Source organism: Pleurodeles waltl, chromosome 7, assembly GCF_031143425.1.
Source record: "Pleurodeles waltl isolate 20211129_DDA chromosome 7, aPleWal1.hap1.20221129, whole genome shotgun sequence".
NCBI lineage: Eukaryota > Metazoa > Chordata > Amphibia > Caudata > Salamandridae > Pleurodeles > Pleurodeles waltl.
Window position 1 is genome coordinate 530,353,142 of NC_090446.1, and position 19,936 is coordinate 530,373,077.

Consider the following 19,936-nt stretch of genomic DNA (forward strand, 5'->3'; position numbering starts at 1 on the left):
AGTCCAGCCGACTCTAGGCCAAACTACTCATGGGGAATCTAGGAGGAAAAGGAGTTTCCCAGGTCTATAAAATGTTAGTTAATAATGCACTGGGAGGCTTGGACTTGACAAGGGCGAAGTGAGTCATGGGTGGGGGCCTTTGATGAAACAGAATGGACGGAAGCGCTGATGGCGCCTAGGGTGCTAGCTGTCAGCGAAACTTTGCACAGTGCAGTTTTACTATTTGCACAGAGCATATCTGACGTCTGCCGAGCTGGTCTTCGCCCCAATGTCCCCGATGTGCAGGGGAGCCAGCAGACTTTTTCCACATGGTGTGGTCATGTCCAGTAATGCAAACATACTGGGGTAAGGTAATCCAGGAAATAAGTGCGGTGAAAGAGCTGGAGCTGCAGATGTTTGCCAAATTAATCTTATTGGGGGTGATGGAGGGCATGGGGGGGGTGGGGCTCCTGGGCAAATTGTGCCTTTGCTGGTACGGCCTTGCTAGTCGCCAAAAGAGACATTGCTGCGGCCTGGAGCTCGCCCTCGGGTTCATCCCTCCAAAAATGGAGAAGGGGGGGGTGGACTGGTGTGCAAATCAAGAAAAACTGGTGTATGAATTGAGGGTTTGTCCCCGGAAATATGAGAGGGTATGGGGTAGGTGGCTGGGGTTGTTACCATAAGTCAGTGCCGGTGTTTCGACCAGTCAAGAAATGAAGTGATGTATGTCCCCTGAAATGTTTCAAATGCTTTAAACGCTTTATTGTCAATTGTCAAAGATGCTTAGAATGGTATCTTGCCGTACTGTCTGTGCCAATTGTTTGGTGATTTTTATCTTAAAAACAATAAGCTTTGTTTATTAAAAAAAAAAATACACTAATTAATAAAACGGGTTCAAGGACACAACCATAGTTCATAGATTTGGGGAGACTCTGGTATCCTCAGCCTGTTAAACACAGGGCAACCACAAAAGGGCACTTGCCATAACTTTTGGCAGCAAATCAACGCAATTTGGAGCCACCATGCATTTGTAGGATGGTTGATACATTAGGGTAGGTTATATGTCTGGAGCAGCATGCTCGTGTTTGTAGGTTGTTTGTTGCATAATGGTACTACCGCTTTTCTCTGTTTCAACTGAGTGGTACACTAAAAATCACACAAGTTAGGTACCAGTTTCGAACACACCACATCAGTGATTATTTTCTCTCCTCAGCAGCAGGAGACCATGCCGCCCCTCCTGATATTCATGCCACATAAGTGCTCTGGTACCTTGTCCTGTGGTTTAAGCGATAAGGAAGAGCTGAACCTGCCTCTTAAGGAGTTAGCCACCCATGTTTGCTGGTTCAGAGGATGGTGGCAAGTGAACCTGGCTTCTGTAGCAACTTAAGCCTCATTTGGGTAAAAGTACTATATGTAGTAAGGGAGTGGACAGTGGCATGCTGATGAGACGTTTTTATTTGTCCTAGCCATCGCTGCAGATTTGAGGGGGAGGCGAAAGTTCACAGGTTATAGTTACACAGCAGCCACATCTGATAAAATGGAGGTTTCCTCTTGGTGTGCTTGAAGGATAGCGCCATTTCCTTGACTGACTTGCAGCATCTTTACCTCATTTAGGGATAAGAGGTAGCACAGCCAAGAATGTTAGTTATGAAGAGCATATACTTTGATTTATTTGGGCAGAAGCATGTAAATCTATTTTTGAGACCAATGTTTGTTATAATTTGTAATGCATCAAAGGCACTTTAATTGCAGTCTCGCAGCTGAATTTTATCCACTATCCAGTTTGGTTAGATTGAAGCATAATTTAAAATCCTGTCCCAGATAAGAGTCCTAACCAGCCCCTTCTGATGGATACACCTACCTGTGGATTCCTCCCCAAAAGAATTCTACCCTCGCGCCAGCCTCGACGGAAATTTCTTCTAGCTCTGCACGATGACGTCACAAACACCCGACTCCACGCGACGCCACATGACGTCATCCAGGCAATAAGAAGCCCTCGTCGACGTGCAGACGTCGGTTCCCTTTTTTCCGTGCCCGAATAACGGTTGTTTCTTCAAGGCTCACAGGGAGCTACTGTTACTAACTGACGGTTACGATGTTGCAGCTCAGAAAATCCGGCTTTAAACCTTGTAACCAATGTGGGGGTCGGATGTCGGTTACCGACCCCCACGATAACTGCCTCTGGTGCCTTAGTTCAGATCATGAGGTCGAGGCGTGCGGTTCGTGCCAGCGCATGAACCCTAAGGTGCTCAAAGAAAGAGAGGCGCTCGGTCCAAGAAGAAGAGAGGCGTCATAGGAGGGAGTCTTCGTCGATATCCTCGAGGTCTCGCCACCATCATAGTGGCGCTCGGCGCCTTTATGGATCTCGGCGCCGATCGAGCAAGGGTCGGTCCAGGTCTAGATCGGCTTCTCCGTCGGCTCGGCGTCAGCTGACGTGGGAGATAAGCCCGACCGTCACCCCTCCTCCTCCGATGACCCCGACGTCACCCGGGTCGGTCTTTGAGGTCGAGCCTCTCCAGAGGCCTGAAGGTTCTCCTGGCCAGGAGTTACCCGGACCCTCTTCGGAGGCTTTGCCGGTGCAGCGACAACAGTACCCGGCTTTCCCGACTCTGGGATCGGATCCTGCAGCGTTTTTGAACGCTATGTTTAACATCTTTGCTTCCATGGCGCCGGGTGGAAGTCACGCAGGTCCGTCTGGTCCTTTGGCCTACGATTTGGGTGTTCCGGCGTCTTTCAAGTCGGAGCCGTTCACCCCGTTTGTCTACTGCATCTGAAGCGGCGCCGATGGCTACACCTGTTACGGCGCCGGTGGATATGCCTCGGATCCCATCGACGTCTAGGATCACTGTGGAGCCGGAGCCTCCGGCTTCGGACGGATCCGAGGCTCTGCGCCGACGGAGGTCTTCGGCGTCGGCTGACGCCTTGTCGACTCCAGGCTTGGGGTCCAGACTTAGATCAAGGCGTCTGGCCCTCCGTCTCTTGGAAGAAGAGTACGCAAGGCAACACCTGGAGGAAGGAGAAGTTGTTGAGCCCTCAGGTGACTTCCAGGGTCTAGACTCAGCTAGCGGCCTGGACACTACCCCGGAGTGGGATCTAGCTTCTCCTGGAGAGATCAGAGGAGGCAGTGACGTTCCATAAGGTCATTCGTAAAGCTGCAGACTTTTTGTATATTGCTCTTCCCACCGCGGAGGTGAAGAGAAATTTGCTGACTGAGGTCCTCCATCCAACATCTGCTTCTGCTGAGCCTCTTCTTCCATTCAGTGAGGCTCTGCTGGACCCTATAAAGGATATTTGGATGAAGCCTGTATCCACTGCTGCAGTCAACAGGGCGGTGGCTCGGCGTTACAGGATGGCGCCTGGGGATCCGGTGTTTCTCTCCAGGCAACCAACTCCAGAGAGCCTTGTAGTCAAAGCGTCATGTTCCTCCAGATCCTCTCCTGGCTCGTTTCCTGGGGTTCCTGCTGATAGTCGAAAAAGATGGACCAAACGGCTAAAAAGACTTTTTCATCGTGCAGTATGGCCCTGAAATCTTCTAACGCCACATGTATACTGGGACGTTACATACATGCCCTTATGGAAGAGGCAAAGGGCCATCCTAATGTATCACAAGAGATGCTGCAACTCTTTTCGGATGCTCAAGCGGCTGCGACGCAAGTCATCCAGTCTGGTTTGGACACTTCGGACTCGGTGGCTAGGGCTATGGGCACGACCATAGTCTCTAGAAGGCAGTCTTGGCTCAGATCATCTGGCTTCTCAACAGACGTGCAGGCTACGCTCCTGGATCTCCCGTTTGATGGGGAAAGGCTCTTCAGTTCTAAGGCTGACTCTGCCTTAGAACGCTTTAAAGAGAGCAGAGCAACAGCTAGATCCTTGGGACTCCAGACGTCGGCCTCATCCACCTTTAGAGGCTTTCGCAGATTTAAAGGTTTTGGTCGTGGTTCCTTTCGAGGAAGACTGCAAGGACCACAACAAACTGCTTCTACCCTGCCTTACAGATCCTTCAGGAGCAGAGTCTGTACGAGAGGAGCCACCTTGCAGCACTCTGCCTCTTCCTCGGGAGGGGTGCAGCAAGGAAAGCAGCCATAGTCCTCCACCATTCCCTGTCCATTCGTCTCCAGTAGGGGGGAGACTTTCCCTTTTTCTTCCAATGTGGGAGGTCATAACATCAGACTCCTGGGTCATCGACATTGTGAAGAAGGGGTACGCTCTTCCGTTTCGAGAATTTCCTCCCGCCCCGCCCATCCTTCAGTTCGGAAGATCATCTTCTGTTACAGCAGGAGGTATTATCCCTATTACAAAAAGATGCAATAGAGTTGGTTCCCGAGCAAGAGAGGGGTCAGGGGTTCTATTCAAGATACTTTCTGATTCCCAAAAAGGATGGTCGGCTAAGACCGATTTTAGACTTGAGGATTTTGAATTGGTTCCTCAAACAGGAAAAGTTCAAAATGCTGACCCTCTCACAGGTTCTTTTGGCATTGAACGAAGGGGACTGGATGGTGTCGGTCGATTTGCAGGACGTGTATTTTCATATTCCGATCCACAGATCTCACAGGAAGTATCTCCGTTTTGTGGTGGGATCGCAACATTATCAGTTTGCGGTCCTCCCGTTTGGTCTTACTTCAGCACCTCGAGTCTTCACGAAGGTGATGGCGGTGGTAGCGGCAGAGCTCAGAAGAAAGGGGATCGCTGTGTTTCCTTATCTGGACGATTGGTTGATCAAAGCCAATACTCCAGAGCTCGTGCGGTGCCATCTCCAGTCGACGACTCAATTGTTGTACGACCTGGGGTTTTCAGTCAATGTACCCAAGTCTCACCTGGAGCCCTCAACGCCTCCTGTTCATAGGGGCAGTATTGGACACGACATTGAAACGGGCCTTTCCTCCGCCCCAGCGGGTTCAGGACATACAGGCTTTGATTCCAATGTTTCAAAATGGAGCGGTAGTTCCAATCCTCAAAGTCCTTCGTCTGCTCGGTCTGTTTGCTTCTTGCATACTGTTGGTCACTCATGCACGCTGGCACATGAGGGCTCTCCAGTGGTGCGTCCGCAGGCTGTGGTTTCAGCACAAAGAGGCTCTCGAGGACTCAATAAAGATCTCCAGAGACACTGCAGTGGATCTTCAATGGTGGGCAGCGGTCGACAACCTGTCTCAAGGAAGGCCGTTCTCGCTACCCCCACCAGTGACCTCAGTGGTAACGGATGCTTCCACTCTAGGGTGGGGAGCTCATATGGGGGACATGGCGATCAAAGGCCTTTGGTCTCCAGTAGAACAGAAATTACACATCAATCTATTAGAATTGCGGGCAGTACGGCTGGCACTCAAGGCCTTCCTCCCTTCCATTCGCGGTCAGTCAGTCCAGGTTCTAACGGACAACACGACTGCGATGTGGTATATAAACAAACAGCGAGGAGTGGGGTCGTATCTTCTCTGCAGAGAAGCTCTTCAGCTCTGGTCCTGGCTTCAGTACCACAAGATCTGCTTGATTGCACATCATTTGGCCGGAGTCCTGAATGTGCGTGCAGACATTCTCAGTCGACGCAGCTCGGTCGACCACGAGTGGCGTCTTCATCCAGATCTAGTTCTGTATATCTTCCAGATGTGGGGATATCCACAAATAGATCTGTTTGCAACTCAAGAGAATGCGCAGTGCCCACTGTTTTGCAGCCTCCAGTATCCGGTGCAAGGAGCTCTAGGGGACGCGTTTCAGAAGTCCTGGAAGGGTCAGTTGCTTTACGCGTTTCCCCCCATACCCTTGATTCCTCGAGTTTTCAGGAAAATCTGCCAAGACCGAGCTCAAGTCATCTTAATAGCTCCGGATTGGCCGAGAAGGGTGTGGTATTCGGACCTACTCCAACTCTCTCAGTGCCCTCCGCTCCGTCTCCCTTGCAGGGTGGACCTCCTCTTGCAGTCGCAGGGTCAGATTCTACACCCCCACCTCCAGAGCCTGCATCTTCATGCCTGGAGATTGAACGGGGCAATCGGAGTTCCTTTTCTCTCCATCCAGATGTGGTGGAAGTTAGTCTGTCGGCCAGCCGACACTCCAAGTCAATCTATGCAAAACATTGGGCTAAGTTTACAAGCTGGTGTGGAGAGAATACTTTAGATCGTTTAAGAGCTGGTTTATCTGACATTTTGTCATTTGCGCTCTATTTGGCACAGAAAGGTTTTTCAGTTGCCACTGTTACGGGTTATCTATCTGCACTATCTGCTTTTCTGTGCCTTCCTGATCAACCATCCTTCTTTAAATCACCAATTGTTTTAAAGTTTCTAAAGGGACTCATTAATATCCGCCCACGCCATTTGTTATGCCTCAGTGGGACCTTAACTTGGTTTTAACTTTTCTTATGGGGGCCCCGTTTGAACCCATGCACTCTTGTTCTTTACGGTTCCTAGTATTTAAAACTGTTTTCCTAATGGCAATAACATCTGCCAGAAGGGTTAGTGAGCTTCAGGCTCTAACTGTAGAAACCCCATTCCTTTCCTTCTTCAAGGACAAAGTGGTGTTGAGGACCAAGGCGGTTTTCCTACTGAGGGTTGTTACACCCTTTCACCTGGGGCAGTCAATTACCCTGTCTTCCTTTTACCCTCCACCTCACCCATCCAAGGAGGAAGAGAGGCTCCACCGGCTGGATCCGCGAAGAGCACTGAGCTTCTACGTCGCCAGGACGAAAGAGTTCAGACAGGATGAACAGCTCTTAGTTGGATACGTGGGGAAGAGGAAAGGTAGAGCAGTCCACAAGAGAACGCTATCCAGGCGGGTCATTCTATTTATTAAGATCTGCTATTCTTTGGCGAAGAGAGATCCACCTGTGGGGCTTTGTGCCCATTCCACCAGGGCCAAGGCAGCTTCATCAGCTTTGGCTAGAGGTGTTCCTGTGGCTGACATCTGCAGGGCAGGGACCTGGGCATCCCTCCATACTTTTGCCAAGCATTACTGTTTGGACTCTGAGGTCAGGAGGGATGGCCATTTTGCTCGCTCGGTGCTGCAGGATTTCTTGGTTTGACCATTCGGGCGCCCACCACCGGAGGTGATACTGCTTGGGGACTCAATTCTTTTGGTGAGGAATCCATAGGTAGGTGTATCCATCAGAAGAATAAGTTACTTACCTTTGGTAACGCTTTTTCTGGTGGATACAGTTACTACCTGTGGATTCCTCACGGTCCCACCCACCTCCCCGTTGCCTGACTGGTCAAGCCAAGATCTCTTTGGGTGCGCATCCTTGGACTTGTATATATATGTATATAGCTTTCACATGCTTATGGCTGTTTTCATTGTATATACTTTTCCTTTGCAATTTAAAATAGTGAGAAGGACATTTTGGACTGGAATTGTACATATAGATATATATTTATTTCTGTCTCGGCTTGAGCATTCGAAACTGTGATTTTTATTGAGTTTTATATTAATTGTTTTTATTTTCATCTTTTCTGGATGAATGTGTACTCTTTAGGTTTAACCTGTTCGCCTCTATGGCACGTAAAAAATGGTGATAACTGATGTCTGCATGTCGACGAGGGCTTCTTATTGCCTGGATGACGTCATGTGGCGTCGAGTGGAGTCGGGCGTTTGTGACGTCATCGTCGACGTGCAGAGCTAGAAGAAATTTCCGTCGAGGCTGGCGCGAGGGGAGAATTCTTTTGGTGAGGAATCCACAGGTAGTAACCAGGGGTGTGTAATTTATTAAAATATCTACTTGTCCAGGGGACAGGTTGCTTCTCAAATCTACTTGTCCTGTAAAAAGATCTACTTGTCCCTTTGGTGCCATGTAGTGTGGCGACAAATTATGGCAGCAATTAATAGCCTCTCTGATTATGCCAGGGCTACTACCATAGTAGGGCTTGAATACTTGGAGTTTCGATCCCTACTATAGCAATTTCCTTATTTTGCCACCTTTCTGCAGATCTGCATACTGGGGCTGGAGGAAGCAGTAAGCAATAGTTCCAGGGCTGGAATGCCTTTGAGTCTGCAAACCTACTAACCTGCATGTTTTAAGGATTTTTACCAGCTTCTCTCTAATATTTTCCCATAATAAGAAAGGTTGGACATTTACTCCTGACCATGGCAGAATTAGAACTTCTTCCAGGTTTAGGAAGAAAGTGGCTGGAGGGAAAATGAACTTGCAAATGCTCAATAGATTTTCACATGAGCAAATCTACACATCGTATTTACCCACGCTAAAATACAGTTCACAAATATTTTATAGGGGTACGACATATACCATGGGTGCACTTTTGTGACTTTCTTTAAGAATTTGGGGCCACAAGTAGGTAGGTTCAGATTTGTGACCTGCAAATTGTGAGTCGCAAATCCGAATGTAGGATGGTGTCCTTGACACCATCTGTGATTCGCAAGGGCTTCGCAAATGCCCACATCATGAATAATCATGAGGTGGGTCGCAATTTGCGACCCCCTCACGAATGGTGGCCTGCTGGAGACAGCAGACCACCATGTCTGTGACTGCTTTTCAATAAAGCAGTTTTTTTTTTGTTTTTTTTGGTAATGCAGCCCGTTTTCCTTAAAGGAAAACGAGATGCATAACAAAAACGAAAAATGAAACGTTTTCGTTTAATTTTTTCAGAGCAGGCAGTGGTCCGCAGGACCACTGCCTGCTCTGAAATTTTTTTTACAATGACATTCACAATAGGAAAGGGGTCCCATGGGGATCCCTTCCCTTTTGCGAAAGTGTTAGCACCCATTTGAAATTAGGAAGGGAACACCCCTTACTAATTGCGAGTCGCAAACCCTTTTTGTGATTCGGTAACCAGGTTACTGAATCGCAAAACTGGGTTTGTGCATCGCAATGTGCTTTTTGCACGTCGCAAACAGCGAAAGTCGCTGTTTGCAACATGCAAAAAGCTACCTACATGTGGGTCTTGGTCCCAAATTAGGTCTGGTGTTAACGAAGACATTTTGTTTTTATTAAACTTCTATTTCTCTCTCTTTCGGCTGGCTTTACTGTGAGTGATCGCATTCTGCTCTTCCACAAGGCGCATATTGCCACACAAAGTAGTTTTGTTCAGTGTCAGGAACTACAGTGGCAATCAGTGACGTAACGAAACTGGAGGGTGCCCCTTTGCAAAGAACATGGAGGAGCCCCCTCTCCAGACTCACTCAGGGCAGGTGCTGTGCTGACGGGCCCCCTGGAGGGCGGCTACGGGGCCTTTGTTATGCCGCTGGTGGCAACGTGTGCTTTAAGAGTTCAAAAACTTTTTGGGGGGGTTTTGCCAATGTTTGTTATAATGTTGAGGTTCCTGGTAGCTCCCACAACAATAAAGTGTTACAAAAGCCATGTCAAAACAAGACACGCATTGATGAAACTAAAAGACTTATAAAAATATGTCAGATCAGTTGGCTTTGTCAGTGTTTGTTTATTTTCATGCTTCCCATAATCGTGTTGAAAATGGTTACATTGATTTTCCATTAGAAATATTTTTGGGAAATACTAGCATGCATCAACACATTTTACTAAATGACACTTCATTTGCATATAATCAGAGAGCATTCTGGGAGCATTATACTTAGCCTCTTAGCCTAAACTTTTCAAACGTGTGTACACGTTTTTTTTTTTTTGTACTGGAACCAACGTCAGTAGTGAAGTGTGACCTTAAAACATTTATTTACAGCACGCACCCTAATAATGAAGGCTTTCAAATAATGAACCATAAATACAAGTTCGAACAGCATTATCTTTTGGAAACACATTACCTCAACTGCAGAGAGTTCAACTCTCTGTAAATAGGCAGCCAAAGGGTTTTGTGCTGCAGGGGGTTGGGCCTACTTGTCCCAAGGACAAAGTAAACATAAAAACTTGTTGCCCTTGACCCCAAACAAGATGTCCCGGGCGTCGGGTGATAGGAATTCCACATCCCTGAGTAACTGTATCCACCAGAAAAAGCGTTACGAAGGTAAGTAACTTATTCTTATGGCTTTCTAACCATTCCAAACAGGGCTGTTGACCTGAATGTAGTTGCCCAGCCTTGCTTCTTGCAAGAAATCATGCTTTTAAGATTTACCAAATATGAATGGGATAACTTTCTATAGAAAGTGTTGGTGTGTGGGTTTTTGTTTTTTTACATCCGGCATCTCACACAGTCATACTGCAGTAACATGGCAAGTGGCTAGATTTAATCTTGTTGACTAAAAATCTCTTGACTCTCTATTGCAAGTAAAGGTTTTGCATTCTCTTCCAGCAGAACTTAAACCAAAAGGTGTTCTTGTGGCCTGTGCCTCAAAGGCCATGTACTTAAGTGAAGATTTGACATGCACGGTGTGCCAGCAGCTCTTCCAAGACCCAGTGCTCCTGAAATGTGGCCATAACTTCTGCCAAACCTGCATTGATGGAGTATGTGTTGGCAGGGTGCTTGGCTCTTGCCCTCTCTGCCGGGCGTATTTCTGTCGTGGAGATTATACACCTATCATGGCGCTGGCTAGACTGGTTGAAAGGATGAAGGAAAGCTACCAGGTGAAGACCAGCAAAAAGCTATGTGAGGACCAACTGGAGAATAAGAAAATAGTCTGCAAGACCAATGGAACACTCAAAGCGCAGTGTGAAGACCACCAAGAGAATATGCAGTTCTTCTGCAAGGACGATGGAGTGCTCATGTGTATCATCTGCCGTGATGCACCTAAGCACTTGGGCCACAAATTCTTGTCCATCCAGAATGCAGTTAGTATGTACAAGGTACGTGTTTTGTGTCTGCTTAGTGCAGAGTTCATGCAGTGGTCGCTTTGCAACGCCTTTTTTTGCCCCAGTTTTCAGTAGTCCTATTAGAAATGCTTTGTTTCTTTTTAGACTAGTGTAGATGTTATTTTCAGTACTTAGACAAATGCCCTTTTGACTTTGCCTCGTTACAGCACAGCTCCAGTTTTGATTGGCTGCACAGAGTTGGAGATGACTAAGATGTAAATGTGCCAATGGTAAAAGCCGTACAGGCTTTGACCTGTTACAACTTAATAATTTGTGATGAGCTTTTGTCAGACCAGGGTTAATACACATTGCTCATATCGTATCTACTATATGGACAAGCAGCCCATTCAAGACTAACAAACATATGACCTTCAGAAGGGTTGTAAAATTATTTCAATTTTTCCCAATAAGCACCCAGGTCTTGATCTTCAGCTTTAATGCTAGAAGAGATTCACTGTTTATTTAAGACCTCTAGAAATGTAAATACTGGCCGCGTCCATTGCTCACTTCTGTTTTGTTCCCTGGTTCTAGCACTGGTTCTCACTCTAGTCCTTAAGTTTATACTGAGCCTCCTCTTCTACTTTTCTCTGTTTTTCCACGTTGTACATACGTGATTTCTGCACCATGGCCAGTATTCAGATTTAGTGGTTCTTGATTTGGCTTACAGATTCATCCGTGTCTTGATACCTGTACTAAGTTGTAAAATTTGTGCTGTTCATGTTTGTGCAGTTTGTTTGCATCCTGACATTTCCTGTCCTTTACATTTTAGGATCAGTTATCTTCAGCCTTGGATCAGCTGGCATCTGCTCGGAAGAAATTTGATAAACAGCAGGCGGACCAAGAAAAGTCTTGGAGGCTCCACGAGGTGAGTCCAAAGGAATTAATTCTATGATCAGTTCAAATCCCTCAGCTGCATCTGTTTGTAGAGCTGGAATTTGGCACCTGCCATAACCTATTGAGTCAGGGCAAGGGCAGCAGATACTGTGCTAATTGCGTGGGTGTAAAGTCTTCAGTTTCACTGTGGGTGGTGCAGATGGAAGGTAAGCTAGAATGGTTAAGGCAGGAACAGCCAGTACTGGCATATCCACTGGCGCTCCATTATATAAATAACTACCACACCCAATGGATTTCAGCAAATGTCGTGACGCTCCCCCTCTTAAGACCAGCAATGGACTCAGCTGAGCTATATACCTGTGTGACAGTATGGTTTAATGACTCGTCCGAGTAGCGAACTAGTTGAAGGTTTCAGGTGCACCTACGTCCGTCCAAGCTCTGTGCAGCCTTAGTATCTAAAGAGAGTATAGCAGAGACTGCTGCTATTAATGCTTGGCATATGCTGAGATTTTCAAACGAGTTGCGTGGTCTGACTGAAGACAGCGGATGGCTAATGTAGTTTAGCTTTTGCCATTGAAAGAAGGAAACCACAGTATGGAGAGTACGGCCTCCGTGAAGTTTCTGGAAGGGGACATCTTTCTGCCAGGGATCACTACTATGTCTTGACATATTGAGACTCAAACTATTGGCTGGCTAAATATGCAAGTTTTGCAGTCTATGTATAGGTAACCCTGCAATTTAGTGGTACCTAGGGGGCACATGTATGTGCTTCAGATGAAGGCAGTTGTCTTGCAGCCAATAAAGTCTTCTCATGTAGTTTGATCCAGACTCCGAGTGGGGAATGGTGTTGGAAGTCAGTGATATTTTGGCACGCTTACCCTGTTAGGCCTCCTTTGGCTGTTGGGCAGGTTGATGGCACATGGGCCTGACAAGTAGAGAAAATGGACGGGGTCTGTCTCACCTCTGTTGACTGAGTCAGTGGGGAGCCAGGTTGGTCCTAGGACCGCTCCAAATCTGCCAGACAGTAATTCAGTTCACCGTTTATGGAGACACTCCACCTTTTGTTTTGGAGAAGTCAAGAAATACCGCTGTCGTGCAATTACAACCTTTTATCACATACTAATCTAGAGCATATGGTAAAATAAGTACAGCTTTATAACGTGGTTATTGGCGTTGTGAACAAAAATAACATACATAATGTTTAATTAGGGGCACTTAAATTTGCTTTATATAGTACAAATTCCCCATACATTTTCCTTGTCTGTTTAAGAAGAGTACAGCACCTTACTTAGCCAAATTTATGACCATTGTGTTGTCCATGTTTCCCAGCACGCAATATTCCTTCTTCAATTGCTAAAATCAGGGATTTTAAAACTGTTTCAGTGGGAAATAAAAATGAAGTGACTTTTTCACGCTACCACGATTGCACATGGGAACACAATTGTGTGAAATACACACTTTGAGATAATGAAAACATACTATGTGCATTGTCCGCATTATAGATCCTTTAAGGATTCATGTGCATTGCTGAAAAGTGCATTGGTGGTAATCAGTCACATACGCCTCTTAAACATAGGGTAAACCATAATTGTCAATTTTCATAACCAACAAAATTAGCAGTGACGCCTTATCTTTTTACTCTACCAGGGAGCCGGGATCCAAAGCCATATGTCATAAGGGATTCATGTTAAAAAAAATTTATATATATTTTTTTTTTTTAAAGGAAGATTGGACGAGGTCTATCTCCATTGTTTGCAAAACCTCATGATGCTCTTAACCTCTTGGGGAAGATATTTAAAAGCTCCTGTAACAAAATGTTATACTCTCTATTGTGAAATTCCCTTTTTATCATGCACAATAGTTACCACTTTTAGTCAGTAACCCAAACTTTCTACCAGGCTTCCAGGTCAGCCTATGGAGCAAAACCGAAAAAATAATCACCAGAAACTCAACAGTTGAATTGGTGTCTAAGGTATGCCATTTCCGTTTTCATCATTAGAGCTTCTGTAGCAACTTTTTGCCTTGTTTGCGTAAAGGCAAATGAGTGGACAGTGGAATGCTGATAAGAGACGAGTCTTGTTTCTCTAATCTGTTGTTGCAGATTGGTAACCATGGTTTCTTTGAAGGGGAGGCGATAGTACACAGGGTATAGTGCACAGCAGACACTTCTGATAAAATGGAGGTTTCTTCGTGATGTGCTAGAAGGAGAGTAGTTTTATTATCGTCATAGAGTTGGAGACACGTGTTTTCATGTGGCCCTTAAGATAGTGTTGGTACCACAAGTAACCTTTCTTGAGCATCTGAGGTATTTCCCTCACGTTCCTCCAATAGCTGTTATTTATGGTGCTCATGCTATGTCGTCACTCGATATACATTACCCCACTGCCCTGGCCCAAGTCTACCCTGTGCTTTTAAGTTGTTCGGTCCCAACTCTTACCTTGTGCCCCAAATATCTGAAACTTCTGTGGGCCCAAAAATCCCTTATTAAGCCACTGTGGAAGACCCTAAAATCTGCTTAAATTCCATTTGTTCTCAAAATAAAAGTATGATGCAGAAGTTGCACAAATACTTTTCCCACCGCCCACATTCTTCTTGTTTCTCCATCCTGCTGGTCACATCCCAGGATGTTATGGAAAATGTCTAAATGCTGAACTTCGGACGCCACAGAATCTTTTTCCCTGACACTCTGAAACTTATGTGAAGTTACAAAGACATTCCAAAAAACTTCCTCCCAATAGCCACCCGCCTTTTTACAACAAACATGAAAGCAGACCTTATTGCTGATAAAACTATAAATATTGGATTCAACTGCATTCTAGGCCTTTGTCTGTGCCACGGAAGGGTGGTCTCTAGAGACAGACATGCTTATTCAACCCTTCTAGAGATATAACTGGCTCAAAAACAGGCGTTCCCTTCTAATTGTGTGTTTTTTTTTTTTTTTTGTTTTTTTTTTTGTATGTGGCTTTTGATGCCCTGGAATATACATTCTCATGCAGTGTCTGTACTCTGGTCACTGCTGGTTCCGATTATTTGCCCAAGACAGAAAAATCTGAATCTTTGTCAGTCAACAAAAAATCTGAGACTGCAAATGAACTGTGGCTGAGTTAGTTTTTTTCGATTTGTTTTAGTTTGCCTTGTTCAGCATGTTCATGCAGCGTATAGAAGTTGTGCTGCAGATTTCAATGTCATATCTATGTGGATTACACCCACATTGCTAGCCAAGTCCATAGTCAATTTGGCGAAATAGCCTCCACTTCGTGTGACCTTGAATGAACAGAAAATACTCTGCTTTAGTCCCATACTGAGCTTGTGACCACAGGATACCCTAGAATTCTGGCCCTCTTCGAGACTGTGTGTTGTACTCTTGTCTTCCTACATCAGATCATCTTTTACCCAAGCAAAGCGAAGTGCCTTGATTTGCCGTTGACAAGCTATGATAGTTTGGTGCTCACATTTAGAATAACGCTGGAAACTATACCCTTATTCATCTGCCATTCCCCTGAGCCACAAACCTACTGAAAGAGCTCCACTGGCTCTGGATGCCTAACTTTAGGATTCTAAAGCACTGCCCTACTGGTCAAGTAAACCGAAGAGAGCATTGCTGTTCCCCTCCGCTTTTACTTCTTTATCCATCTTTGCCACCTTTTAAGTATCTTGATGCTTCTATAGGTTGCACATTGCATGTCCTTAAACTGTAACAAGAGTAGGACTGCTTGCTCATGTGATCCTATGTGAGGCACATTTTGTGAATGCAAACCAGACAGTTTTGGGTTGACACTTTAGTGGCTCGACCACAAACCCTGAGGGGGATCAGCAAGCACTACTAATCTTAACAGCTCTTTGTTGTGTTTGTAGGTTCGGCGCGCAGTGTTGCGTGCCGAACCCGAACTTTCGCGTGCAGCCCACGGTCGCATTTTGGGGCCTCAGGAATTCCGACAGGACGGTTGAAGGGAGCGGAAGGAGGCTAGAAGACGCGACAGCTGCAGCCTTTTTATATTTAATTTCTTTAATCAATAAACGTGTTAACTCCTACCGGAACGACTCCTGCCTCGAATACAACATTTGATTTTTGGCAACGAGCTGGCTGCTTCCCACGCGGTTGGTGAGATAACATTCATTGTTCTTTCTTCGAGCGTCTTCCACATCGATATCCAGAAGAAAACAAGTGTATTCTTGGAACTTTTCTGTGGAGGATCTTCTGACAGCAGTGGTAACCGAGATCTAGAACGAGTATTTACTGGTCCAGTGGATGGCCTTTTCAGGCGCCATCTTGGAAGTACTTTGTGCTTGAATCTCTATTGTAATATATCAGCAGTGTATTAATATTGCTACACAGTTGACATCATATTGACTTTAACTGCCACGTCTGGATTTACGTAATGCAGTCAGTCAATCCTCCACCACCTTTCCTGGAAACTCCTGGTGCCCCTCCCATTCCATGGAGACAATGGTTTGATGGTTTTGAAACCTACCTGGGTGCTATGGGAGCCTCTCGTTTTCGCCCTGAAAGGAAAAAATGTTTGCTTTTACATTTGTTGGGGTATGAAGGGAGAGAAATCTTCAAACACTTACCAGACCTACCGCAAATTGATGAAGAACTCGATGAATATTTGATGACTACCAAGAAGTTGTCCACAAGATTTGATGTACTACCGAGTCTAGTAGTGTTGCGTCACAAATTCTTCAAGCATCAGCAATTTCAAAGTGAGGATGTTGATGCATACGTCAGTGCACTTAGACAACTGGCTTCTAAGTGTGAATTTTGGGATTTTCAAGACCAGCTGATTAGGGACCAGTTCATTGGTCATTGTTTGAACAAACACATTCAGCAGAAGCTACTTAGCCTCATCCAACGTTGGATTTCCTATGCTATCAAAGTAGCCAAGAGTGTTGAGCTGGCCCAGATCTCTCTGATGGAACTCTCTTCTAGCACTGCTGTGAAGGACTCTGATCCGCTTCATATCAATGTTGTTACCAAAAGGGGCGTAGTAAAGAACGCTGAGCTGAAGAAAAGTGACAATCCTTTTTTTAGGTCTTCGAACATTTGTTTTAGATGTGGAAACATGCCCCACTTAAAGGACGGCAAAAGTTGTCCGGCAAAGAACATTGTATGTAGGAAGTGTGGCAAAGTTGGTCACTTTGCAAAAGTCTGTCAATCCACGAGTAATAAGCAAGCTAAAGTAACTTGTGTCGTGGAGGAAGATGAGGCAAATAGAGAGGAATCTTTCGTAAAAGCCTTTCAAGACCTGATTGTTGTGGTCACAGATAATGTCTTAGGTGTCAAGGAAAAAAAAAAACATGTATAGATCCCCTGGTGGATATTCGGGTTGGAGGTAAATGGCTTCGTTTATTGGTGGACTCTGGTGCACGTATTACTATGATTACATTGGATCTGTTCCACAATATTTGGGGTGACAAAGTTATTCCCTCCCGATAGATCACCGGTCTCTTATGAGGGCAGGAAAATTGAGTTCGGTTACATAGAAGACAGTTTAGAGTTCAAGGGTCGGAGGATCTTTGGTACCATTTATGTGGCCTATAAGGGTCTGAACATTCTGGGTTGGTACCATCATTGTTTGTTTGGTATGGTGCTGAAACCCGGAACGAAAGAACAAGTTTTGGTGGTGGCGAACGCAGATTCCAAAGCACCGTTATAAGATGAGTTTCCTGGTATTTTTGCCCAGGGTTTGGGAAAGGTTTCAGGTTTCAAGCACAGGATAAAGGTAAAGGATAGGGCCATTCCTGTTAGACATAAAGTCAGGTCTGTGCCATTTAGTTTAAGAGAAGATCTTAAAGCTGAATTGAACAAGCTTCAACAGAATGGTGTAATTGAGCCTATGGAGTCCAGTTTGTGGCTTTCACCATTGTTGGTTGCCCGTAAACGTAATGGAGACCTACGTTTATGTGTGGACCTGAGGAGTCTCAATCAGGAAATATGGGTAGACTCGTATCCCTTACCTAAGATCAGTGACCTACTCGATGGGCTTAGGGGTTCAGTGTGGTTTTCAAAGATTGATCTGGCATCTGCTTATCACCAGGTGGTGTTAGATGAGGATTCACGCCATTACACAGCTTTTAATTCACCGTTTGGCACTTTCCAGTTTTGCAGGATGCCATTTGGGTTGGCCTCTGCTGCATCAGCTTTCCAACGCATCATGCACAAAATTCTGGGGGAAGTTAAGGGTATTCTAATTTTTCAGGATGATATTTTGATCCACACTATGGGTTTGGAAGATCCCAATGAGAAAATTAGATCAGTGTTTAAGATTTTTCAGTCCTTTGGCATCTGCGTAAAGGAAGAAAAATGTGAGTTTTACAAGAAAAAGATAGAATTTTTGGGCCATTGTGTGTCTGGGGAAGGTATTGCACCTCGGCCTGGGCTAGTGAAGGCGATTGTGGAATCTCCTAACCCTAAGGACAAAGATGAGTTGCGATCTTTCGTGGGCATGTGTGAATACTACTCGAAGTTCATTTCCAACTATGCTAGCAAAATGAAAGTTTAAATGGGACAGTGAGTGTCAAACGATATTCGAAAGGGTGAAGCAGGAGTTGAGTGGACGCCAGACCATTGAGTCCTTATGACCCCAGCCAATTGTGCACCATCACGGTTGATGCTAGTAGGTATGGGTTAGGGGCAGTGTTGTCACAAGGTATGGGAAAAGATGAGAAAGTCATCAGTTATGCTTCTAGAGTTTTATGTGATCCTGAACTGAATTATTCGGTGATTGAAAGAGTTGCTAGCATGCTATTGGGCTAGCGAGAAATTTAGGAGTTGTGTGGGGCAGAAACTATGTAATTCAAACTGATCATAAACCGTTGGTGTACATTTTAAATGGGGACAAAATTAACTACACGACCCCCCTGTATTGCCTGCCTCAACACAAAATTGTTGCAGTATGACTTTCAGGTCAAGTACATTCCGGGGAAAGATAATTTCACAGCAGATTTTCTATCTCGTCTACCCATCAATGAAGAAAATAATGTTGATTTGGAGGATGATGTGGAAGATTGTTGTATAGCAGCTGTAGATGCTGATGAGTCCAAGGTGTGCACGGAGATGGTGTGGAGGATGGCTGAAAACAGTGATGAGGTGTTGTCCATTGTTAAGCAGCATATAATCAACGGCTGGCCTAAATAAAGAAATTTGAATGCAGAAGTCAACCATATGCCAAGGTGGGTGATGAATTGTCAATTGAAAACTGAATTATTTTGAGGAATGATAAATGTGTACCCCCGTGTGAGGTTCGGTCAAAGTTGGTGGACCATGCACATGAGGAGCACCTTGGTGCCACTATGACTAAGACGTATTAGAGCACACTATTGGTGGCCTTCTATGGACAGAGATCTGGAAAGGGCGGTTGGTGGATGCGTTGTGTGTAATGGTGCAGAAAAAGGGTTGAAGGTTGTAAAACCACCATTACAACCCATATCTTTACCCGACAAGGCTTGGGTTAAAGTTGGGGTCGATATAGTGGGCCTTTCAATTTTCTCCCCAGTCAGATGCATTATGCATTTGTACTAATGGACTACTTCAGTAAGTGGCCAGAAGTGCGTTTCTTTGCCAAGCCTACTGCTGGTACTGCTATTCAGTTTCAGATTTCCGGAGTCCTTGATCTCGGATAATAGTGTACAGTTTGTGTGCAATGACATGGAAACGTTTGAGAGAGTCTGGTATGAAACATTTGAAGAGTTCTCTGTACCATCCTCAAACGAATGGTTTAGTAGAGCGAATGAATAGGGTGGTTGTGGAGTGTATCAAGTGGGCTAAAGCGAGTAAGGTGGATGTGGAAGAAGCGGTGAATTCTATGTTGTGATTCTATCGTACCACTCCACATTCAGTGATGAAAATCTCTCAGTTTGAACTGCTCAAGGGTAGACGTAGCACGTCAAGACTTTTTTTCCGGCGTGGTTAGCCAAGCTTGTGTCTGGTAAATTTCCCGATTCTGTGGATAAGGACTGGATGTTGGGTGAAGTAAAAAAAAAAAAATCAAGCTAAAGTAAAAGCTAGGTATGACCTGAAGAATTCTACAAAATAACTCATTTCAACCTGGAGATCTGGTGCGTGTCAAGCTACAGACATTTGTGAGGAAAGGGGAGGCCTGCTATGGAAGTTCAGTGACTGTGAAGAAAGTGTGTGGTAATGCCATCATGGTTGAGGGTGGTCAATGGTGGAATATGGGTAAGGTTGTTAAGGTGAAGGATGTCAGTCACTGTGGAATGAAAAGGGGTCGTAACTGGGTCAGAGGGCATCAATCAGGAACGGAAGGCGTCAGACACCAATTTGTTGGAACTCCATACTTTGAGGAGATCTGCCCATGAGAAACGGGTACCGATCAAACTCAGGGAATATCATGGCTTTTAGCAGGAATGTTACTAATTATTGGCAGCTTAAGGACACACTTATTTGGTTGTTAAATGCTATGTAATGTTCTCATG

General features: G+C 45.3%; 1 protein-coding gene across 1 annotated transcript in view; it reads left to right on the forward strand.

Moving 5' to 3' along the window:
* Window positions 1-19,936, forward strand: part of LOC138304294 (zinc-binding protein A33-like) — a 160,270-nt gene that overhangs the window by 19,556 nt on the left and 120,778 nt on the right. The window contains exons 3-4 of the mRNA XM_069244239.1: window positions 10,170-10,660; window positions 11,436-11,531. Of these exons, the coding sequence (XP_069100340.1) occupies window positions 10,170-10,660; window positions 11,436-11,531 (587 nt within the window). The remainder of the gene's footprint in view (window positions 1-10,169; window positions 10,661-11,435; window positions 11,532-19,936) is intronic.